The 25267-nt window shown below is 45.6% G+C and overlaps 1 protein-coding gene across 3 annotated transcripts; it reads right to left on the bottom strand.

Annotated features, from left to right (window-relative positions):
• Positions 1-1937: 1937 nt before the first annotated feature.
• Positions 1938-19916, bottom strand: LOC139268026 (volume-regulated anion channel subunit LRRC8C-like). 3 transcript variants are annotated; one of them, XM_070886002.1, is made up of 3 exons: positions 19834-19916; positions 13535-13674; positions 1938-4422 (listed from the first exon to the last, which is right to left on the bottom strand). In XM_070886002.1, the coding sequence occupies exons 2-3, from the start codon at positions 13670-13672 to the stop codon at positions 2101-2103; spliced, it is 2460 nt and encodes an 819-aa protein (XP_070742103.1). In that variant the 5' UTR covers positions 13673-13674; positions 19834-19916; the 3' UTR covers positions 1938-2100. The 3 variants fall into 3 exon arrangements, with proteins under 3 accessions (XP_070742103.1, XP_070742105.1, XP_070742106.1); XM_070886004.1 differs by having other exon boundaries at positions 13535-13587; positions 19834-19883; XM_070886005.1 differs by lacking the exon at positions 13535-13674 and having other exon boundaries at positions 19834-19902.
• Between the last annotated feature and the right edge of the window lie 5351 nt (positions 19917-25267).

The following is a 25267-nucleotide window of genomic DNA, read 5'->3' as shown; positions in this document are numbered from 1 at the left end:
ATGGTAGCAACCCAACTTGTACATAGCACAGGTCAGAGCAAATTTGGCGGTGACTTGATACATTAAATGTAATTTCTATACAACATTTTTGTAGGCCGAATCTCCTGCAAACTCTTTGTGGAAATTGTACAATTACAGAACAAGGGACTAGTTATCTGGAAAGAAACAAAAACTAAACCATTAATAACATGAAATGTTGCAAAAGCAAACACATTATTAAATATCTGATAAATACTGCATATTATGAATAATTTTATCCTAATTTTAAAGCATAATTTATATCTTTTCTCAGAAGTGTTGAAAATGTCGAGGTTTGGTTTTGCAAAGTGTGATAGGATTTGGACAGGCTGTCTAATGTAAAATATGAGTACGGTAGCATACTGGTTATTGTGACTTGACTAGTAATCCAGAGGCTTGGATTAATGATCCGGAAACATGAGTTCAAATTCTACCATGGCAGTTGGGGGATTTAAATTCCGTTAATTAAATAAATCTGGAATAAAAAGTTAGTATCAGTAAAGGCACTATATAAGTGAAAGTTGTCATTTGAAAAATTGTCTCGATTGAATAAAAAAGACGTAGCTATTTGCACTACAAAATGCTGATAGGCTCTCCATCACATGACCCGATTGCTGATTTATCCCCCAAGGGGACCAGCCATGCCCGGAAGTTTCTCTGGAATTTGTAATTGGAACCGCTCAGCCCAAGTTCCGAGTGACTTTGAAAGTGTAATTCAAGTTATTCTGATTTGAGACCCCAGACAGGATAGAGCTCCCCCATCCCAGCCCAAGTTCATGCCTCCCCCAGCTGAAGTTCCTTACCCGCGCCCCCCCCCCCAGCCAAAGTCCATGCCTCCCCCAGCCGAAGTCCTTTACCCCCTTCCCCAGCCCAAGTTCCTGACTCCATCCCAGCCCAAGTTCCTGCCCCATCCCAACCCAAATTCATGTCCCTTCCACCCCAAGTTACCCACCCCCCCCCAGAGCTCAGGTTCCTTACCCACCCCAGCCCAAATTGCTGATGTTACCTCCCCCCGCCGTAGATGGGGCATTGGATTGTTAACAGGTTTATTTGATATGAAGTAGGTGGGTGTCGTGACTTCCGGATTTCATCCACTCTAATGATGTCCCTTATCACACATACACCGAGCTTTCTGAAAAATCGGGTGTGGATGTAAAGGGGGTTGGAAGTACGTGATCCGTCTTCCGAGTTCCCTCTCTCCCGCAGTCTGTGTCTCTCTCTCCACCTCCTTCCCAGTCTCTCTCTCCCTTCCAGTCCCCCAGTGTCATACCCCCGCCCAGTCTCTCACTCTTCCCCTAGTCTCTCTTCCCCTCTATAGTTCCCCCCCCCCCCCGTCTCTCTCTCATCTCCGCCCCACCAGTCTCTCTCTCTCTCTCCCCTCGCCACCCCCAGTCTCTCGCACTCCTCCCTCCAATCTATCTCTTGCCCCCCCACCACCCGCAGTCTTTCTCTCTCCCCTTCCCCAGTCTCTCTCTCCACCCCCACCCAGTCTCTCTTCCCCCCTCCCCCACCCATAGTCTCGCTCACTCCCCCCCCAGTCTCTCTCTTCTCCCCCAATCTCATTCTCTCTCCCCCCCCCCCCCCACGGTCTCTCGCTCCCCCCCTACAATCTCTCTTACTCTTCCCCCCCCTCCACAGTCTTTCTCTCTCCCTCCCCCGCACACAGTCTCTCTCACTCTTCCCCTAGTCTCTTTCTCACTCTCCACACCCCAACCTCTCTTTCTTCCCCCCCCCTCATAAATCTCTCTTCCCCCATCTCTCTCCCCCCACAATTTCTCACTCCCCCCTCCATCTCTCTCCTTCCCCCCCATCTCTCACTCTTCCCTCCCCCCCATCTCTCACTCGTCCCTCCCCCATATCTCTCTCCTCTCCCCCCCCCCCATATCTCTCTCCTCTCCCCCCCCCAAATCGAGGGCCTATGCTCAAAAAGAGGGCGGAGTCCAATGCGCGCATGCGCAGAAGGACACAGAAAAACCTAGTACAAATAGCCACTCTCATTTAAAAAAAGTACAAAGATCTATTCAAACACTTCTGATTGCATAAATAGTTCATTTAACCAAAGTATTTAAGTGTACTCGCAGTTCACCTAGATTCTCTATTTAGAAACTCTTCTCTGATGTCATATGGCAGTGTGTTGAAAATGTCCTCTTCCACATTCAATTGACTTCTCTTCAAACACTGGCATTTTTCTAGCTCAGGTGGTAAATACTGTAATTTGTTCCCTTTCAGTTCTAGTTGCCGCAGTTGCGTCAAATTTTTCACCTTGGGTGGAATGCAAGTCAAAAGGTTATGTGAAAATATCAACACTCTGAGCTTTGTACAGTAAAACAGTTCCAAAGGTAACTCAGATACTTTGTTACTTTCAATGTCAAAGTAATGAAGATCCTCCAGTTGTTCTATTTCAATGGGAATGCTTGTAATATTATTATGACCGACTTCAAGATGTCGTAGCCTAGTGAGCTTAAATAGATTTGATGGAAGAACAGAAATATTATTTTTAGTTAAATAAAGCATTTCCAGTGAGCTTGCCTTGACAATGTATGGAGGAATCTGTGTAATTTTGTTGTAATGAAGTTTCAGTGTGGTGAGTTTGCGAAGATGCTGGAAACTAGCCAGCTCTTCTAACGTCCTCAGGTTGTTGTCCTTGAGGTCCAATTCCTGAAGATTGCTCAAGCTAAATATGGCACTTGGGATTCGCTCCAGATCGCAATTATACAGCTTTAGCACAGACAGGCAAAGCATCTTCCTAAGGCCATTGAGAGTGGTGAACTTTTTGCCCTGATTGTGGATTGTGAGGTGCTGAAGGTGATAAGCAACATCAACAACTGCTGCAGGTACTTTGGTGACATTGGATTTTAGGTGCAAAGATTTAAGACGTTCTAAGTCACATAATGACTGCAGGACAATAGAAGTTTTGTTGTCAATTAATAAGTTGCCTTCCAGGTACAGTTCACGGAGATTCTTCAGACAGTACATCCACTGTGGTATTTCATAAGCATTTGCAAACCGAACTCTTAAAATTGTTATTGTATCTTTTAAAAATGCAAGTGCTCGGTTTTCTACTTTTATGATACAGTTGTACACCCACAGTTCTTGGAGTGAAGTTTGTTGTGAGATGGCTGCACTAATAGAGACATCCTTAATATATTCCAACTTCAGTACTTCCAGGTTATAAATATCATAAACACTATTCGGAATACCGGACAGCATAAAGAGATGTAATTCAGTTTTGTTATCTTCGTTAGTAACAATACGTTGCTGAAGCTTTTCGTGTGTCCACTCGTAGCTCAGGTTCAGTTGACGGAGTTTGTTCTCACTAACATCAGATAGAAACACAGCAAACTTCCTGGCATACAGTTTATCATATTGGTCAATCAGATGGAGTAAAAATGCAAAATCATTCTTCACATCCGGAATGTCATCAATCCCAGTTTCTTCTCTGACATATGCAAACGAGTATTCCTTAAGTTTAAAGTAGAAGATCCAGTACAATGTGTAGATGCAGGTTATACAATAAATGAAAATGACTACTACATACACGATGGACAACATCCTGAATATCCTCCAAAGACCATGGATGCAGAAAAATTCTGTGAAGCCTGTGATATGAATTTTATCTACGCAGCGGACAATATGTTTCATTTGAGGAATCCGAGTTACAAAATAGGCTAGAACAAGAATTGTTTGAACAGAACGTAAAATAGTTTGCCTTATGTACATCATATAAAGGATATGACCTTCTTCAGTGTGAAGACGAAACTTTTTGACTTTTTCAAACAATGCTTTTGCTTGTTCTCCCTCCTTTTTATCTAGGATTTTCACTGCAGCATGACCATAAACACCACCTCCAACAGTTTTAAAAGTCTTACATGGAGGCTTGCACAATGATGTTTGTGCTTCAGTCTCACATAGTCGGTCATTACTGGTTTCATTTTGTCCCAATAAAAAGGTGGTATCAGAAGATTGCTGTAGGTTTAAAGAGCAAGATACAGATGGTTCAGTTGATAAAACTGTACTTTGTGGAATCTGCAAATCCGAATCCTCATATACAGTTTCTGAAAGTGCCTTAGTAGTCCATTGAGAATCTAAACATTTTCCAAGAATTGATATAAAATGTTCAATTTTGGAACTAGTGCCTGGAAATTTGAACCAGAAGTTACTGCTTACCAAAAATATAAGCGTGTGAATGATAGCTATGTACGGGAAATACTTCGAATACCACTGAATTGCATGGTCATAACAATACTGATCCATCAAATTGTATTGCTCGCGGTCCAAATCAGTCTTAAATCCAGAATCAAAACTATTTAGTTTACGACCTTTAAGAGCACTTTTGTTCCACTGCATGGTGGCCATCGAGAAGCCCTCTGGCACAGGGACACAGGTTATCTTGTCTGCTGATATCTGTTTAAATACAACAAATAAAAGCCATTTCAACTAATATATAGGACTGTCATTAGAAGCTGGGGTATCTCCCCATCTATTTTTTTGTCAAACAACATTGTTTGTATGCCTCAAAGTTACAGCATCATTGAAAGAAATGCATATAATCTATGGTAATGCAATTTTAACAACATTGTGCACATGTATCTACATTTTGTTTGGCATTTAGAGCAATATATTGAACAGAAATCTCCACTTTATGTAAAGTTCAGATAACTTGTTATAGTTAAACCATGATTTATTTGTCTTTTGAAAAAATGTTAAAGGTGTGTCATCAGGACCCCTTATAAAAATTGAAACAGTCCCAGACAGTGCACCCCATGGCTCTCCTGGTAAATGGCAGAACTGAGCCCTGCAATCAGTGATTCAAGTACACATTGTGCACAAAATTGTGCTAGTTTTGAAGTGTTTTTTTTCTTGTTTCCGCTCAAACTTACTTGCATATTGGCGAACGTAAAATCTGCCTTGAACCAGCGCAATTGTGCAGCAACTTAGAACATAAATTTTAAAAAGAAATTGCTTTAAAAAATATTCCTTGATCTATATTTAAGAGTGATAACCTGTACAGCTTTATTAATGTAGCTGAAAATGGGGTTTATCACAAAAAATAAGCATTTTTTTTTATTCAGAGTTTCTAGTCCACCACCTGTGAGTAACCTGATTTTAAATATCTGAAAATTACTTAAAATAAAACTACACCGAACCAGTTGCTAGTTACATTGGTATATAGTAGTCGATTTCTTAGTAAATTTAAAAAAAATTAAAAGCTTCTAAAATGTGACTTCTCATGCCCATGTACCTAAAAGAAAAAGGTTAATTTTAAGATCCCTGTTGAAGGGCTGAAAACAAGTGTAATTAACGGAAACTCGCAATGGTGATTAATTCGATCTGGGGACGTAACCAGTTTTGTGGGCGGGGCTGGCTACTAGCTCAAAAGATCGTGGAAACTCGATTTGTGCGAAACAGAATTTGCGCTTAAAATTCCGCAATCTTTTGTGGCTGATTTCAGGTGGATTGCGCTGAAAACACAGTGCAACCTAGTGGAAACTCCTGCCCGCCAAATTTAATTGTCCTAAAAACAGTTTTCCCAACTTTCCCCTTTCTGTTCTTCAGACTCTATTCAAAACATTGAAATATTTAATCTTATCATGCTACAGATCTGCAGTGTATTTTTAGCATTCCCCTTAAATGTATCTATCTATACTATTCTCCTCAACTACTCCTTGTGGTAGCAAGTTCCACTCGCTGGGTAAAGAAGTTTCTCCTGAATACCCTATTGCATTTATTAGTGACTATTTTATATTTATGAATCCTAGTCATGAAAAGGTGTTGAAAAATTTGAAGGGCTACAGGAAAAGAGCAGGGGAGTGGGATTAATTGGATAGCTCTTTCAAAGAGCCAACATAGGCACAATGGGCTGAATAGCCTCCTTCCGTGCTGTATTATTCTGTGATTTTACTGACAATTAATTGACTACATTGCACACATCTGGCCTCCAAGAATGTCCGAGTTTGCAGACTGAACTAAAGACTATACATAGAACATATCTTACTGTTGAATGCGTCTAAGATGGGACCTGTCAAAAAGAAACAAATATTGGAGTTTTGTAGAATGGGGATGCAAACTAATGCATGTGCTTTGAAAATGCACAATGTAACCTTTTCACCCTATTGATAATTTTAAGCAACCTGATCTAATTTTGGAAGGCTGACAAAAAAGTGTTCATTATGAAGCTGAACCCTGCAAGCAGTGCATTATGGGGTACTAGGATGCCAGCTCAGCCTATACAGCAAGCTCTAATCTTATGGCTCAGAAGCCAAGTGTTTCTCCAAAACAGTCACCCCAAACTCTCTTGTGCTTCTCTATTTAACTGATAAAAAGCAGCATTACGAGAGGTTTAAGAGCAGTTCATCTGACCCAGAGTATGGTACATGGCGACTTGGGGAAAAGATAGTTCACAAATTAAAAGCTGAACCATGTAGTACTTCAAAATGTTTTTTTTAAGTTAATTATGCGCAACAGCTTCAGTGCTATCATTTTCTTACCATCCTCCATGTATGTGTGGCTGGCTACAATGGATAAAGAAATTATAGTGTTATTTTCTTCAATTTTGTCGCTTCCATATTGGCAGGCAAACTGGAGGTAAGAGATATGATTAAAATTGGTAAATCTGTGGGTAAGTCTTTGGCAGGCAAAACATGGTTGTTCTATTTTGAGGATTGCATGCTTGGCTCTATGTTTAGCTTCACCTGGTATGGAATGTTCAAAAGATTCTGCTTGGAAAACTGAGCTTTTGGGGAACTATCTAATCCGAACATTTTTCAAAGATATTTTTCTTCCTCCTTTTTACATTTTCACTCTCCTGATTTAGGGTGACATCTACAATCTAATTTTACAATATTTGATGATTCCCTCTTCAGGCTACAAGATCAGGAATCCATTGTGTGGTAGGCTTCCTATATTTTGCATTTCTTGTCTATCTTAATTTGTTAAGATGGCTCCTGCACTGGTAGCTCCTTCATTGAGCTCCTCCTTTGCAACTTTATCCATGACTATTATTTGCCCTTTAACCCCAATTCTCCTTTCCTTCACTGCTTAAGATCTCCAGGCACCAATAGTGGGTGCATTTTAGCCTCAAGTAATACAAATTTCAGAATATCTGTTCATGTTCTGTGAGCTGGGGACAGTGGCATAATGTACATAAAGTACTATATAACTAAGGAGTATAATATGTAGTTCCCAAACACAACATACAAGGTTGCAGTCTAACGCTATGTAACAGCTCCCAATATACACTGCTCTCTGTGTTGTATCAATTGTGTGAATTATGTGACAATGTTATCCTCGAGTGATCGTATTGAAGCAGTCTACAAATAAATGTAACTGCAGCGCTATTTTTAACAATAACATTTTATTGAGACCACACACACATATATGGGCCCAAGTTTCCACATGATTTGTGCTTGATTTTTAGGAGCAACTGGTGGAGAACGGACTATCTTAGAAATCGCAATTCTCCACATTTTTTTTTCTGCAGGTAGAACAGTTCTACTTTGGAACAGAATTTTTTCTTCAAAAGGGGGCGTGTCCGGCCACTGACGCCTGATTTCAAAGTTTCCACAGTGAAAACGTACTCCAAACTAAGTTAGAATGGAGCAAGTGAAGATTTTTGTAGAACTGAAAAAACCTGTTCTACACATTAAAAAAATCAGGCGCAGGTTACAAATTAGGCGTCCAGAACGAGGTGGGGGGGAGGGGGGGGGGGGAAGGGAAGTCATTAAATTCTACAATAAATCCTTATTTATACTTCTACAAATATTATACAAATAAATCCAACCTGAATAAACATTTATAAGCAAAGAAAACATTAAATAAACCATCTTCCTACCTGTGTGAAAGTGCTTCAGGCACAGAGAATGCTGCAGTCAGCCTGAGGCGCCCGTTCTTCCCGCCGGGGGGGGGGTGGGGAGACAGTGAGAAGGCTGAAAGTGTTGATGGCAATGTGCTTTTATTAAAAAAAATTTCAAAAATCAAAAATGGCCGAGTGCCAATGTTCTTTTCACACTGAGCATGCGCGAACGCTCCAACACGCACGCGCAGCATTGCCGGCAGGAAAAAAACTAATTTAAATAGTACCCGCCCCCTCCCACTTACAAAATCGGCGCGAGTGTAGGCTCCGCCCCCCTGGGCACCGCGCCAGGCAGACAAGGAGCTGCAAAGCGCTCCAGAATCGCGAGGTTCTTTTTAGGCGCCGTTTTAGGCGCGAAAAACGGGCGCCCAGCTCGGAGGGGCGCCCGTTATTTATCGTGTGGAAACTTGGGCCCATAATATATATATTTAGAGAATGTAGAAAGTGAGCAGAGTTGCAATTGAATCCAGAGGTTCGGATGATCTTTACTTCACTCTTACGTTTTGAACTCGAAAATGATTTGTTTTATTTACAACTCTCAACCATCTACAATTATGTATATAAATGTTGCTGGAGATAATTTCTTCAATCAGTTAAACTAGAGAAAAGACAGTCTCCTAAACCAAATGCATTAAAATGATCATGTTTCATTATAGTGGACAGGCACATTACTTAGTCCAGATATTTCTTTAGATTAATTGTAATTGCAGGAAGTGTAAGTACATTAGTCACAATTTGGTTGTATCTGGAATAATTCTGCTCTGATAGTAAAATGGTACATATTACTTAAAATCATAGAAATTTACAGCACAGAAGGAGGCCATTTCGACCTATCGTGTCCGCGCCGACCGACCAAGAGCTATCCAGCCAAATCCCACCTTCCAGCTCTTGGTTCTTAGCCCTGTATGTTATGGCACTTTAAGTGAACATCCAAGTATTTTTTAAATGTGGTGAGGGTTTCTGTCCCTACCACCCTTTCAGGCAGTGAGTTCCAGACCCCCACCACCCTCTGGGTGAAGAAATTTTCCCTTATATCTCCTCTAAACCTCCCCTCAAATACTTTAAATCTATGTCCCCTGGTTGTTGACCCCTCTGCCAAGGGGAACCGGTCCTTCCTATCCTCGTTGCTCATAACTTTATACATCATCATCATCATCATCGGCAGTCCCTTGGAATCAAGGAAGACTTACTTCCACTCTTAACATGAGTTCTTAGGTGGCTGTACAGTCCAATACAAGAATCACGGTCTCTGTCACAGGTGGGGCAGATAGTCGTTGAGGGAAGGGGTGGGTGGGACTGGTTTTCCGCAGGCTCTTTACGCTGCCTGCGCTTTATTTATGCATGATCTCAGCGATGTGCTCAGCGCCCTCCCGGATGCGCTTCCTCCACTTAGGGCAATCTTTGGCCAGGATCTCCCAGGTGTCAGTGGGGATGTTTCACTTTATCAGGGAGGCTTTGAGAATGTCCTTGTAACGTTTCCGCTGCCCACCTTTGGCTCGTTTGCTGTGAAGGAGATCAGAGTAGAGCGCTTGCTTTGGGAGTCTCGTGTCTAGTATGCAAACTATGTGGCCTGCCCAAAGGAGCTGATCAAGTGTGGTCAGTGCTTAGATGCTGGGGATGTTGGCCTGGTCAAGGACGCTAGTGTTGGTGCCTCTGTCCTCCCAAGGGATTTGTAGGATCTTGCGGAGACATCGTTGGTGGTATTTCTCCAGCGACTTGGTGTCTACTGTACATGGTCCATGTTTCTGAGCCATACATGAGGGCGGGTATTACTGTAGACAATGAGCTTGGTGGCAGTTTTGAGGGCCTGGTCTTCAAACACTCTTTTCCTCAGGCGGCCGAAGGCTGCACTGGCGGCGGTGTTGGATCTCGTCATCAATGACTGCTCTTGTTGATAGGAGGCTCTCGAGATATGGGAAGTGGTCCACGTTGTCCAGGGCCGCGCTGCGGATCTTGATGACTGGGGGACAGTGCTGTGCAGTGAGGACAGGCTGGTGTTTTGCTGATGTTTGGCGTAAGGCCCATGCTTTCGTACGCCTCAGTAAGTATGTCGACTATGTCCTGGAGTTCAGCCTCTGTATGTGCGCAGAGGCAAGCGTCGTCCGAGTACTGTAGCTCGCCGACAGAGATTGGGTGGTCTTGGATCTGGCCTGGAGACGGTGAAGGTTGAACAGGTTCCCACTGCTTCTGTAGTTTAGTGCCACTCCAGCGGGGAGTTTGTCGACTGTGAGGTGGAGCATGGCAGCGAGGAAGATTGAGAAGAGGGTTGGGGCGATGCCGCAGCCCTGTTTGACCCTGGTCCGGATGTGGTCTGTAATAAATCCGTTGGTAAGGATCACGGCCTGCATTTCGTCGTGGAGCAGGCGGAGGATGGTGACGAACTTTTGGGAGCATCTGAAACGGAGGATGATGCTCCATAGACCCTCGCGGTTGACAGTGTCAAAGGCCTTAAAAGTCGCAGAAGGCTATGTATAAGGGCTTGTGCTGTTACCTGCATTTTTCCTGCAACTGTCGTGCTGCAAAAATCATGTCCGTTGTGCCCCGTAGGGGACAAAATCCACACTGTGACTCCGGGAAGAGCTCCTCAGCCCCAGGAAGATGACGACTTTCCTAGTGGCTGATAACGGAGATTTTTCTGTAGTTGCCGCAGTTGAACTTGTCCCCTTTTTTAAAGAAGATCATGATCACTGCATCTCTGAGATCTCCCGGCATGCTCTCCTCCCTCCAGATGAGAGAGATGAGGTCATGTATTCGTGCCAGTAGTGCCTCTCCGCCATACTTCAGTGTCTCAGCAGGTATTCCATCTGCTCTCGAAGCCTTGTTGTTCTTAAGCTGTCTTAAGGCTTTTTCTATCTCGTGCAGTGTTGGGGTTTTGAGGTGGTGGCGAGTAGCATGCTGCGGGATGGAGTCGAGAACACGCGAGTCAAAGGCAGAGTCTCGGTTGAGGAGATCATCGAAGTGCTCCTTCCAGTGGGCTTTGACTACCTCGGTGTCTTTGATGAGCGTTTCCCCGTTCTTGGCCAGCAGTGGGGTGGGGCCTTGCGTGTTTGGACCGTAGGTGACCTTGACTGCGATGAAGAATCCTTGCACATCATGGCTGTCGGCTAGCTGCTGTATCTCCTGTGCTTTCTCCATCCACCACCTGTACTTTAAGTCCCGGGTTTTTTGTTGGACCTCAGCCTTGAGGCGTCTGTAATGCTGCTTTGCTGCTCCGGAGTTGGGTTGTTGCTTAAGGCTCAGAAATGTTCTGCGTTTGCGATCTACTAGCTCTTGGATCGCCTGATCATTCTTATCAAACTAATCCTGGTGTTTCCTGGTTGAGTGACCGAGCTTCTCTTTGCAGTCACTGGTTATGGAGGCCTGGAGGGCAGACCAAGTGCTGTGGGCATTCTGTAGCATGCTCGGGGTCATCAAGGCACGCCAGATTAGCTATGAGGCGCTGACTGTATAGGGCTCTCTTAGCTGGGTCTTTTAAATGCCATTGACTTTTTTGTGGCACTGCTTCTGCTGCCCCCTTCGCTATGGGACTATGTTGATGTCAATGACGCATCGAATTAGGCGGTGGTCCGTCCAGCAGTCATCAGCTCCTGCCATGGTGCACCTCAAATCAGGTCTCTCCTCAGCCTCCTCTGTTCCAAAGACCCAGCAACTTCAATCTTTCCTTGTAGCCAAAATTCTCCACTCCAGGCAACGTTCTTGTAAATCTATCCCGAACCCTTTCCAGTGCAATTCACTTATTCGACAATTTGAGGGTTTTTATCAGTCTATGGCTAGAAAGCTATTGAAAACATTTTTAAAACTGTCATAAAAACAGAAAATGCTGGAAATACTCAGCAGGTCAGGCAGCCTCTGTGGAGAAAGAAACAGAGTTAACGTTTCAGGTTGATGACCTTTAGTCAAAACTGGAAAATGTTAGAGATGTAACCGATTTTAAGCAAATAGAGGGACAGGGGAAGGGAAGGAAAGAACAAAAGGGAAGGTCTGTAATAGGACAGAAGGCAGGAAATATTAAAAGACAAAAGGGCTGATGGTGTAATGTAAAAGGAGATGGTAATGGGACAAGAAAAGAAACAAAAGATGGTTCTAGAAGAGGGAATGGCAGAATCAACAGCTGCCATGTGTAAAATTAGGGCAGAGGTTATGGTCTGAAATTGTTGAACTCGATGTTGAGTCCAGAAGGCTGTAAAGTGCCGAATCGAAAGATGAGGTGCTATTCCTTGAGTTTACGTTGAGCTTCGTTGGAACAGTGTAAGAGGCCGAGGACAGAGAGGTCAGAATGGGAGTGGAGTGGAGAATTAAAGTGACAGGTGACCGGAAGCTCGGGGGTCACGTTTACAAACTGAATGGAGGTTCCATAAAGCGGTCACCCAATTTACATTTAGTCTTCCCAACATAAAGGAGACTGCATCGTGAGCATACTAAATTGCAAGAGGTACAAGTAAATTGCTGTGTCACCTGGAAGGAGTATTTAGGGCCCTGGATAGTGGGAAGGGAGGAGGTAAAAGGGCAGATGTTGCATCTCCTGCGCTTGCACGAGAAGGTGCTGGGGGAAGGGGAGCGGGTGTTGGGTTGATTGAGGAGTGGACCAGGGTGTCGCGGTCCATTCAGAATGCTGAAAGGACAGAGGAGGGGAAAATGAGATTGGTGATGGGATCACGCGGGAGGTGGCGGAAATGGTGGCAGATTATCCGTTAAATGTGGAGGCTGGTGGGGTGAAAGGTGAGGACAAGGGGAACACTACTGTGGTTCTGGGAGGGAGGGGAAGGGGTGAGAGCAGAAGTACGGGAAATAGAATGGGCACAGTCGAGGGCCATGTCAACCACGGTGGAGGGGAATCCTTGGTTGAGGAAAAAGGAAGACATATCAGAGGCATTCGTATGGAAGGTGGCATCGTCAAAGCAGATGCGACGGAGACAGAGAAGCTGGCAGAATGGAATAGAGTCCTTACAGGAAGCGGGTGGGAGGAAGTGTAGTCCAGGTAGCTGTGGGAGTCAGTGGGCTTATAGTGGATGTTTGTTGATGGCCTATCCCCAGAAATGGAGACAGAGAAGTCAAGGAAGGGAAGGGAAGAGTTGGCAATGGACCATGTGAAGGTGAGGGAAGGATGGAAATTGGAAGCAAAGTGAATGAAATTTTCTAGTTCAGGGCGAGAGCAGGAATGATTGATATTCCCATTTACACCTCTTCTAGACCCATCTGTTGTTTCTTTACTTGTCCCATGACCATCTCTTTTTGCTTTGCACCATCATCCTTTTTGTCTTTTAATCTCTCCTGCCTTCTATCCTATCACAGACCTTCCTTTTCATTCTTTCCTCCCCTCCCCTTGTCCTGCCCCTGCAGTTGCATAAAATCTGTTACACTTCTAACTTTTTCCAGTTCTAAAGAAAGGTCATCGACCTGAAACGTTAACTCTGTATCTCTCTCCACAGATGCTGGATGACCTGCTGAGTATTTCCAGCATTTTCTGTTTTTATTTCAGAAAACTGTAATTTGCTGTGAAACGGCATTACAATGAAAGTCATTACAATTGATTGAATATAACGATTTTAAAAATCTGGTTAGAATGGACACTTGGTAAACCAGATAAATCAAGGCAGCACAGATCAGTCCATTATATATATATTATATATATGTGTGCATGTGTGAATATAAACAATGTGTTACCTGCAATGTCCCTCCAAAAACTGCTACCATAAGCATCAGAATAGTTAAATAATCTGTGAAAACATCCCACCATGGTTTTAAGATTTTAAATGTAGCTCGTTGGTCTCCAAAATATTTCAGCTCAACCACTGAAAACATACCTAAAGAAATAAAAAGAGATTACTATTTATATAAATCACTGCCACCAAACATGTAATTACAAGTCTAATTATGTTATTTTCACCTTGTATGGATCATGTAAGGTCATGATTTGAACACTATGTGCTGCTTTGTGTACCTACTTTCAATAGGACACTGATGTGTTGGAGGTTTAGAGGAGAACAAGGATGATTCTAGGAATCAGAGGATTCTTTGACTTAGACTAAGCTCACAAAACAAAACTTATTTTCATTGGAGAAAAGATTGAGAACACATGCCAAGGTCCTAGACTGCTGAATGGAATGGATAATGTAGACACAAGCTGGTTATTTAACTTAGATTCCAAGTGCAAATCTAGAGGAGTCCCAGGCAAGAACTGAGATTTGGATCCTCTTCCCCCATCCCCAACATACGTGGAATAGACTTCCAGATAATCAATTAATGCCATTTTAAAAAAATGTATTTTTTTTATTTGTTCTGGGATGTGGGCGTCATTGGCAAGGCCAGCATTTATTGCCCATCCCTAATTGCCCTCGAGAAGGTGGTGATTTGCCTTCTTGAACTGCTGCAGTCCACGTGGTGAAGGTACTCCCACAGTGCTGTTAGGGAGGGAGTTCCAGGATTTTGACCCAGCGACGATGAAGGAACGGTGATATACTTCCAAGTCAGGATGGTGTGTGCTTTGGAGGTGAACGTGGAGGTGATGGTGTTCCCATGCGCCTGCTGCCCTTGTCCTTCTAGGTGGTAGAGGTCACGGGTTTGGGAGGTGCTGCTGAAGAAGCTTTGGCGAGTTGCTGCAGTGCATCTTGTAGATGGTACACACTGCAGCCACGGTGCACCGGTGATGGAGGGAGGGAATGTTTAAGGTGGTGGATGGGGTGCCATTCAAGCAGCTGCTTTGTCCTGGATGGTGTCGAGCTTCTTGGAGTTGCACTCATCACACTAAAATGAAACTATAGAATCAAATCTTTTATCAAACATTTTCCCACTTAGCAACAGTCCTAGCAGTGTTAAGCAATCATCTTTGTGTAGACCCGATACGCACTAAAACAGCTGATCAGTCTCAGATGCCAGTCTTTAGTGCAACTACATGATCCAGAGTGTTCCATCACACTCCTGACTAGTGTCTTGTAGATGGTGAGACACTCACCACAGAATACCCAGCCTCTGACCTGTTCTTGTTGCCACACTATTTATGTGGTTGTTCCAGTTAAGGTTCTGCTCAATGGTGACCCCCAGGATGTTGATGATGGGGGATTCGATGATGGTAATGCCACTGAATGTCAAGGGAAGGTGGTTAGAATCTCGCTTGTTAGAGAGAGTCATTGCCTGGCACTTGTGTGGTGCGAATGTTACTTGCCACTTATCAGCCCAAGCCTGAATGTCATCCAGGTCTTGCTGCATGTGGGCATGGACTGCTCCATTATCTGAGGAGTTGCAAATGGCACTGAATACTGTGCAGTCATCAGCAAACATCCTCACTTCTGATCTTATGATGGAAGGAAGGTCATTGAAGCAGCTGAAGATGGTTGGGCCTAGGACACTGCCCTGAGGAACTCCTGCAGCGAAGTCCTGGGGCTGGGATGATTGACCTCCAAACACCACAACCATCTTCCTTTGTGTTAGGTATGATTCCAGCCAGTGGAGAGTTTTCCCCCCGATTCCTATTTCAGTTTTCAGTAATTACTAGGGCTCCTTGATGCCACACTCAGTCAACTGCTGCCTTGATATCAAGGGCAGTCACTCTCAGCTCTGGAATTCAGCTATAATGAGGTCTGGAGCCGAGTGGTCCTGGCGGTACCCAAATGGGGCATCGGTGAGCAGGTTATTGGTGAATAAGTGCCGCCTGACAGCACTGTCGATGAAACCTTTGCTGATGATTGAGAGTAGACTTATGGGGTGGTAATTGGCTGGATTGGATTTGTCCTGCTTTTTGTGGACAGCACATACTTGGGCAGTTTTCCACATTGTCGGATAGATGCTAGTGTTGTAGCTGTACTGAAACAGCTTGGCTGGAGGCACAGCTAGTTCTGGAGCACAAGTCTTCAGCACAACAGCCAGGATGTTGCCGGGGCCCATAGCCTTTGCAGTATCCAGTGCGCTCAGCCTTTTCTTGATATCACATGGAGTGAATCGAATTAGCTGAAGACTGGCTTTTGTGATGGTGGGAATCTCAGGAGGCCGATATGGATCATCCACTCGACACATCTGGCTGAAAATGGTTGTAAACACTTCAGCTTTGTCTTATGCACTCATGTGCTGGGCTCCGTCATCATTGTGGATGGGGATATTGCTGTTTATTATCAAATAACATTTTTAATAGAGAATTAGATGAATAGATTGTAAGGAATGGAACTGAGTTACAAGGATGAGTAAGGAAGAAGATAATGAAATGAGGTGTGGAACATGTGGCGCTGATAACTCAGAGCGACAGCAGCTCCGACCCGCCCACACCTTCGCCCCTCTGACGACACACTTCCGCCGACGGCCCCTCCGACCCACCCGCACCTCCGCCAACGGCCCCTCCAACCCGCCCACACCTTCGCCCCTCTGACGACACACTTCCGCCGACGGCCCCTCCGACCCACCCGCACCTCTACCGACGGCCCCTCCGACCCGCCCACACCTCTGCCGACAGCCCCTCCGACCCACCCGCACTTCTTGCCAACGGCCCCACCGACCCGCCCGCACTTCTGCCGACAGCCCCTCCAACCCACCCGAGGCCCCTCCGACCTGCCCGCACTTCCGCCCTGCTGATGTCACCACATCCGCTCCGCTCCCAAAAAAAAATCAAAGATCTGAATTTCCCCGGATTGTCCGCCCAGTGCATTGGGGCGGACGGTGCACTTAAAAATCGGAAGGTGTGCCCCATTTCGAGTGGAGGGCAATTTCGTGCCCATAGAATAGTACAGCACAGAAGGAGGCCATTCAGCCCATCAAGTCTGTGCCAGCTCTTTCAAAGAGCAATTCAGTTTGTCCCATTCCCCCGCTCATTCCCTATATCGCTGCGGGTTTTTTTTCTCCTTCAAGTATTTATCCAATTCTCTTTTGAAGGCTACAGGTATTCTGGAGTTTTGTCCCAATTTACTTGGTTGGAGCAAGATTAAATAGATGGATTGAATTGTGGAAATAATGGGCCCAAGTTTCCACATGATTTGCGCCTGATTTTTAGGAGCAACTGGTGGAGAACGGACTATCTTAGAAATCGCAATTCTCCACATTTTTTTTTCTGCAGTTCTAGTCAGGTAGAACAGTTCTACTTTGGAACAGAATTTTTTCTTCAAAAGGGGGCGTGTACGGCCACTGACGCTTGATTTCAAAGTTTCCACAGTGAAAACGTACTCCAAACTAAGTTAGAATGGAGCAAGTGAAGATTTTTATAGAACTGAAAAAACCTGTTCCACACATTAAAAAATCAGGTGCAGGTTACAAATTAGGCGTCCAGAACGAGGTGGGGGGGGGAAAGGGAAGTCATTAAATTCTACAATAAATCCTTATTTATACTTCTACAAATATTATACAAATAAATCCAACCTGAATAAACATTTATAACCATCTTCCTACCTGTGTGAAAGTGCTTCAGCCAGCCTCACAAGTTCGTTCCTTCGTTCCCGACGGCAGGGGGTGAGGAGGAAGCCGTTCCCGACGGCGGGAGGGAGGGAATGCGGGCCCGCCCAACCGAACGCAGTAGGGGGGGGGGGGGGAGGAAGACGTTCCCGACGGCGGGAGGGAGGGAGTGCGGGCCTGCCCGCCCGAACGCAGCCGGGGGGGAGGAGGGGAGGAGACAGTGAGAAGGCTGCAGGAAGCCTCAGTGCTGATGGCAATGTGCTTTTATTAAAAAATGTTCAAAAATTAAACAGCTACAAAGAACTACAAAAATGGCCGAGTGCCAATGTTTCCTTCACACTGCGCGAACGCTCCGATGCACAGCGTTGCCGGCAGGAAAAAAACTAATTTAAATAGTACCCGCCCCCTCCCACTTACAAAATCGGCGCGAGTGTAGGTTCCGCCCCCCTGGGCGCCGCGCCAAACAGACAAGGAGCTGCAGGGCTCTCCAGAATAGTGTGTTTTTTTTCCGGCGCCGTTTTAGGCGCGAAAAACAGGCGCCCAGCTCGGAGGGGCGCCCGTTTTTTATCGTGTGGAAACTTGGGCCCAATGGTACAAAAGGGTTGAAATGGTCTTTTTCTCATGTTTTCCTATGTGAGAATTTCACATGATCATGCTGCAGTGCTTTTCACAGTACTGGGAAGACAGTAATCAAAGTATTATTTTCTCATTTTAGTTTGCTGATAGTAATCTTAGCAGACAGGCTGAAATTAAATACAATTCACAAGACCAAAAACTGCAAACAGTACATACATACCTCAACATAAAATTCCACAAAATACAAATAAGCCATTCAAACAGCCCTACTCCATAAAGACCTCAATTTAGCCACAATTCTGATCACAAATTCGTCTAAATGTTTGATTTGGGGCTAAAGCTTGTCATCTGTTCAAAGGACTTAAAATGAAGGCTGCACAACTACTAACCTTCAGGACATGTAGCAAACTACTCCACTGGATCACATGAAAAAAAATGACAATCTTTCAACATAATCTAAAAATCTTGTCCATGCATGCAAATCCTGTCGTGTCAGCAGTGAGCATTGGAACTATCTATCTAACATTTGGAATGGAAATAATGAATGTAAACAGTTGCCTGTAACTATGTAACTATAGACTCTGGCCTGTAGGCAATCTGTGGACTGAGTTGCTTAAGTCTTTCTCCCAACTCTGTTGCTATCCTGTATATAAACGCTTACAGCAGGTCGGGGCCTTCAAAGAAGCAGCGTGTGGCCTGACCCAGCGGCCCCGACCTGCAAGGACCATCAGCAGGTCGGGGCCTTCAAAGGAGCGTACCACTTCAAGGTACAGCGCGTGCTGGAGAGCGACAGCTGTGAAGGTGGTGACTAGATTGGACGTCACCAAGGTCCACGTCGCTGATTGGAGCGTGGGCAGGTACAGCAGGAGCGTCGTGATCGGGGCCCAGGAGAGGCGAGGGCCATGGGACAGCACAGGCCAACCCACACTGCAATATGTGCGTGCACTAGGCATGTGCAGCGAGCTGATCTCCAATCATTTTGGCTAATCCTTGCCACTGGACCAAGATCTAGCTGTCAAGCCCGTGTGGTGGCTGGTGTGCAACGGCCACTACACATTAAAAAAAATCCACGCACAGGCATCTTTCACCCTTCAAGACTTAGTTCAGGACCGGGAATATTAGGTCCTTCATTGAAACACCTATGAACTTTTTAGCGTGGAAGCAAGTCATCCTCAATTCGAGGAACTGTCTATGATGATATATTAGGTTATAAGGTGGGGTAGATCCAGGGGGTTTATATATAGGGTGCTATAAGGAGGGGCATATCCAGGGGGTTTATATATAGGGTGCTATAAGGAGGGGCATATCCAGGGGGTTTATATATAGGGGGTTATAAGGAGGAGCATATCTAGGGGGTTAGAAGTTGGGGCATATCCAGGGGGTTTATATATAGGGGGTTATAAGAAGGGGCATATCTAGGGGGTTAGAAGTTGGGGCATATCCAGAGGGTTTATATATAGGGGGTTATAAGGAGGAACATATCTAGGGGGTTAGAAGTTGGGGCATATCCAGGGGGTTTATATATAGGGGGTTATAAGGAGGGGCATATCCAGGGGATTTATATATATAAGGGGTTATGGGGGGCATATCTAGGGGGTTTATATATAGGGGGTTATAAGGAGGAACATATCTAGGGGGTTAGAAGTTGGGGCATATCCAGGGGGTTTATATATAGGGGATTATAAGAAGGGGCATATCCAGGGGATTTATATATATAAGGGGTTATGAGGGGCATATCTAGGGGGTTTATATATAGGGGGTATATCCAGGGGATTGATATACACAAGGAGGGAGAGGGGGGGGGGGGGTTCTATGCGACAGGTCCTGCTGCAGCCTCTCCTATCAAAGGGCCGAGTGACTGATCTGGATTGATCCACACACCTTGAACTCGAACAGACTATCGCGAGCATTGCTCCTTTCTAAATCCTTTTACATTTTCATGAATTCATGGCTTTCCTTTTTCCGTCGGAATGTTATATAAATATATATATATTTGTTTGTTTTAAAGATGCGATTACCTGCTGGCTCGGAGTGAGCGGCCGCGGGCCGTTAATGCTGATGATGACGATAACCACGGCCTGGCGCGCTCCCGCCGACCGATTGGCGGTTGGTGATTCAAATCAAACGATTCCCGCGTGCCGGGGAAGGGGGCGAAGTCACCTGAGTGCACCGAATACCGCGCGTGCGTAGTCAGTAAGGCGCGTGCCTGGCAAGGAAGCCCCGTGTCGACTTGAGCGGGGAGCCGCCGCCATCTTTGTTATAGGCAAGGGCAAGGCAACACAAGGGAAGGGCAATTATTTTTGGCACTTAACAAGTTTTGGTGATGGACTGATTATGTGCACGAACATTTTTGTGACCTTCTGCACATAGATGCCGTGTTGGGAGGGGGCCGGAGGGGCGTTAAAGAGCACGGAGAGCACAGTGGGGGAAACTGCTGGGTGTGCCTTATCCTCCAAGTGGAACAATTAGCAATCAGGTCTTGTGATCCACATATTAAGATATAGGAGCAGGAATAGGCCAGTTGGCCCCGTGAGCCTGCTCCGCCATTCAATAAGATCATGGCTGACCTGATCTTTGCCTCAATTCGACCCAATCAGAGCTTTAGGTGTTACAAATAAGCGCATCCTTTGGGTGAGCTGCTAAGGGTCATAGAAACATAGAAAATAGGTGCAGGTGTAGGCCATTCGGCCCTTCGAGCCTGCACCGCCATTCAATGAGTTCATGGCTGAACATGCAACTTCAGTACTCCATTCCTGCTTTCTCGCCATACCCCTTGATCCCCCTAGTAGTAAGGACTTCATCTAACTCATTTTTGAATATATTTAGTGAATTGGCCTCAACAACTTTCTGTGGGAGAGAATTCCACAGGTTCACCACTCTCTGGGTGAAGAAGTTTCTCCTCATCTCGGTCCTAAATGGCTTACCCCTTATCATTAGACTGTGACCCCTGGTTCTGGACTTCCCCAACATTGGGAACATTCTTCCTGTATCTAACCTATCTAAACCCGTCAGAATTTTAAACATTTCTATGAGATCCCCTCTCATTCTTCTGAACTCCAGTGAATACAAGCCCAGTTGATCCAGTCTTTCTTGATAGGTCGGTCCCGCCATCCCGGGAATCAGTCTGGTGAACCTTCGCTGCACTCCCTCAATAGCAAGAATGCCCTTCCTCAGGTTAGGAGACCAAAACTGTACACAATACTCCAGGTGTGGCCTCACCAAGGCCCTATACAACTGTAACAACACCTCCCTGCCCCTATACTCAAATCCCCTCGCTATGAAGGCCAACATGCCATTTGCTTTCTTAACCGCCTGCTGTACCTGCATGCCAACCTTAAATGACTGATGTACCATGATACCCAGGTCTTGTTGCACCTCCCCTTTTCCTAATCTGTCACCATTCAGATAATAGCCTGCCTCTCTGTTTTTACCACCAAAGTGGATAACCTCACATTTATCCACATTATACTTCATCTGCCATGCATTTGCCCACTCACCTAACCTATCCAAGTCGCTCTGCAGCCTCATAGCATCCTCATCGCAGCTCACACTGCCACCCAACTTAGTGTCATCCGCAAATTTGGAGATACTACATTTAATCCCCTCGTCTAAATCATTAATGTACAGTGTAAACAGCTGGGGCCACAGCACAGAACCTTGCGGTACCCCACTAGTCACTGCCTGTCATTCTGAAAAGTCCCCATTTACTCCTACTCTTTGCTTCCTGTCTGACAACCAGTTCTCAATCCATGTCAGCACACTACCCCCAATCCCATGTGCTTTAACTTTGCACATTAATCTCTTGTGTGGGACCTTGTCGAAAGCTTTCTGAAAGTCCAAATATACCACATCAACTGGTTCTTCCTTGTTCACTCTACTGGAAACATCCTCAAAAAATTCCAGATTTGTCAAGCATGATTTCCCTTTCACAAATCCATGCTGACTTGGACCTATCATGTCACCTCTTTCCAAATGCGCTGCTATGACATCCTTAATAATTGATTCCATAATTTTACCCACTACCGATGTCAGGCTGACCGGTCTATAATTCCTTGTTTTCTCTCTCCCTCCTTTTTTAAAAAGTGGGGTTACATTGGCTACCCTCCACTCGATAGGAACTGATCCAGAGTCAATGGAATGTTGGAAAATGACTGTCAATGCATCCGTTATTTCCAAGGCCACCTCCTTAAGTACTCTGGGATGCAGTCCATCAGGCCCTGGGGATTTATCGGCCTTTAATCCCATCAATTTCCCCAACACAATTTCCTGACTAATAAGGATTTCCCTCAGTTCCTCCTCCTTACTAGACCCTCTGACCCCTTTTATATCTGGAAGGTTGTTTGTGACCTCCTTAGTGAATACCGAGCCAAAGTACTTGTTCAATTGGTCCGCCATTTCTTTGTTCCCTGTTATGACTTCCCCTGATTCTGACTGCAGGGGACCTATGTTTGTCTTTACTAACCTTTTCCTCTTTACAGATCTATCGAAACTTTTGCAATCCGTCTTGATGTTCCCTGCAAGCTTCTTCTCGTACTCTATTTTCCCTGCCCTAATCAAACCCTTTGTCCTCCTCTGCTGAGTTCTAAATTTCTCCCAGTCCCCGGGTTCGCTGCTATTTCTGGTCAATTTGTATGCCACTTCCTTGGCTTTAATACTATCCCTGATTTCCCTTGATAGCCACGGTTGAGCCACCTTCCCTTTTTTATTTTTACGCCAGACAGGAATGTACAATTGTTGTAGTTCATCTATGCGGTCTCTAAATGTCTGCCATTGCCCATCCACAATCAACCCCTTAAGTATCATTCGCCAATCTATCCTAGCCAATTCACGCCTCATACCTTCAAAGTTACTCTTCTTTAAGTTCTGGACCATGGTCTCTGAATTAACTGTTTCATTCTCCATCTCCATATTATGGTCACTCTTCCCCAAGGGGCCTCGCACAACGAGATTGCTAATTAATCCTCTCTCATTACACAACACCCAGTCTAAGATGGCCTCCCCCCTAGTTGGTTCCTCGACATATTGGTCTAGAAAACCATCCCTTATGCACTCCAGGAAATCCTCCTCCACCGTATTGCTTCCAGTTTGGTTAGCCCAATCTATGTGCATATTAAAGTCACCCATTATAACTGCTGCACCCTTATTGCATGCACCCCTAATTTCCAATTTGATGCCCTCCCCAACATCACTACTACTGTTTGGAGGTCTGTACACAACTCCCACTAACGTTTTTTGCCCTTTGGTGTTCTGCAGCTCTACCCATATAGATTCCACATCATCCAAGCTAATGTCCTTCCTAACTATTGCATTAATCTCCTCCTTAACCAGCAATGCTACCCCACCTCCTTTTCCTTTTATTCTATCCTTCCTGAATGTTGAATACCCCTGGATGTTGGGTCGCGCACCAATTGTTCCCCCTAAGGCGCACCAATTGCGCGATCCTGTGCAGGCCGCTCACCAGCTCCTGCCGCTGGCAGAGACACTGCCCACGCAGCATTGTTAAGTGGCCCACCTCTGAGTAAGAGCTTTTGAAATCATCATCATCATAGGCAGTCCCTTGGAATCGAGGAGGACTTGCTTCCACTCCCAAATGAGTTCTTTGATGGCTGAACAGTCCGATACGAGAGCCACAGACCCCGTTACAGGTGGGACACACATTTGTCGAGGGAAGGGGTCGGTGGGGCTGGTTTGCCGCACTCTCCTTCCACTGCCTGCGTTTGGCCTCTTCATGCTCTTTGCGTTGAGACCCGAAGAGCTCAACGCCCTCCCGGTTGGATTTTCTCCACCTCGGGCGGTCTGCGGCCAGGGTCTCCCAGGTGTCAGTGGTGATGTCGCACTTTACCAGCGAGGCTTTGAGGGTGTCCTTGTAATATTTCCGCTGTCCTCCTTTGGCTCATTTACCATGAAGGAGCTCCGCATAAAGCATTTGCTTCGGGAGTCTCGTATCTGGCATGCATACTATGTGGCCTGCCCAGCGAAGCTGATCGAGTGTGGTCAGTGCTTCAATACTAGGGATGTTAGCCTGGTCGAGGACACTGATGTTGGTGCACCTGTCCTCCCAGGGGATTTGCAGGATCTTGCGGAGATATCGTTGGTGATATATCTCCAGCGACTTGAGGTGCCTTCTATACATCGTCCATGCCTCAGATCCATACAGGAGGGCGGGTATTACTACAGCCCTGTAGACCATGAGTTTGGTGGTAGATTTGAGGGCCTGGTCTTCAAACACTCTTTTCCTCAGACGGCCGAAGGCTGCGCTGGTGTACTGGAGGCGATGCTGAATCTCCGCATCAATGTCTGCCTTTGTTGATAAGAGGCTCCCGAGATATGGGAAATGGTCCACGTTGTCCAGGGCCGTGCCGTGGATCTTGATGATTGGAGGGCAGTGCTGTGCGCCGGTGACAGGCTGGTGGAGGACCTTTGTCTTACGGATGCTAAGCGTAAGGCCCATGCTTTCATATGCTTCAGTGAATACATTGATTATATCCTGGAGTTCAGCCTCTGAATGTGCACAGATGCAGGCATCGTCCGTATACTGCAGCTCAACGACAGAGGTTGGGGTGATCTTGGACTTGGCCTGGAGGCGGCGTAGGTTAAACAGCTTCCCACTGGTTCTGTAGTTTAGTTCCACTCCAGCGGGGAGCTTGTTGATTGTGAGGTGGAACATGGTGGCGAGGAAAATCGAGAAGAGAGTTGGAGCGGTAACGCAGCCCTGTTTGACCCCGGTCCGGACGTGGATTAGGTCTGTAATAATGGATCCTTGGTAAGGATCACGGCCTACATGTCATCATGAAGCAGGCGAAAGATGTTGACAAACTTTTGGGGGCATCCGAAACGGAGGAGGACGCTCCATAGATCCTCACGGTTGACAGTATCAAAGGCCTTTGTAAGATCAAAAAAGGCAATATATATAAGGGCTGGCGCTGCTCCCTGCATTTTTCCTGCAACTGGCGCGCTGCAAAGGTCATGTCTGTTGTGCCCTGTAGGGGACAAAATCCGCATTGTGATTCCGGGAGGAGCTCCTCGGCCACAGGTAGAAGACGATTGAGGAGAACTCTAGCATCAACTTTCCCAGTGGCTGAAAGCAGGGAGATTCCCCTGTAGTTGCCGCAGTCGGACTTGTCCCCCTTTTTAAAAATAGTCAGAATCACTACATCTCTGAGATCTCCCGGCATGTTCGCCTCCCTCCAGATGAGAGAGATGAGGTCATGTATCCACGCCAACAGTGCCTCTCCGCCATATTTTAGCGCCTCAGCAGGAATTCCATCCTCATCTGTAGCCTTATTGTTCTTAAGCTGTTTATGGCTTTGCCTACCTAGTGCAACGTTGGAGTTTCAGCTGCATTTGCACTGTCTTTGAAACCCTTACAGCGGTTACATGTTTGGTTGTGCAGCTGGCCGTTTGCCATGCTGTCTCCACTGTCCCTTGCAGGTTGTTTCTTATTTTGCTATC

Source organism: Pristiophorus japonicus, chromosome 8 (assembly GCF_044704955.1).
Source record: "Pristiophorus japonicus isolate sPriJap1 chromosome 8, sPriJap1.hap1, whole genome shotgun sequence".
NCBI lineage: Eukaryota > Metazoa > Chordata > Chondrichthyes > Pristiophoridae > Pristiophorus > Pristiophorus japonicus.
The sequence above is the reverse complement of the archived record's forward strand: the minus strand, read 5'-3'. Positions and strand labels throughout refer to the sequence as shown.

Coding starts and splice junctions, on each gene's coding strand:
- LOC139268026 (XM_070886002.1), bottom strand. CDS start 13,672: ATGTTTTCAGTGGTTGAGCTGAAATATTTTGGAGACCAACGAGCTACA. Junction 4,423..13,534: donor TTTTTGGAGGGACATTGCAG/GTAACACATTGT, acceptor GTATTTAAACAG/ATATCAGCAGACAAGATAAC.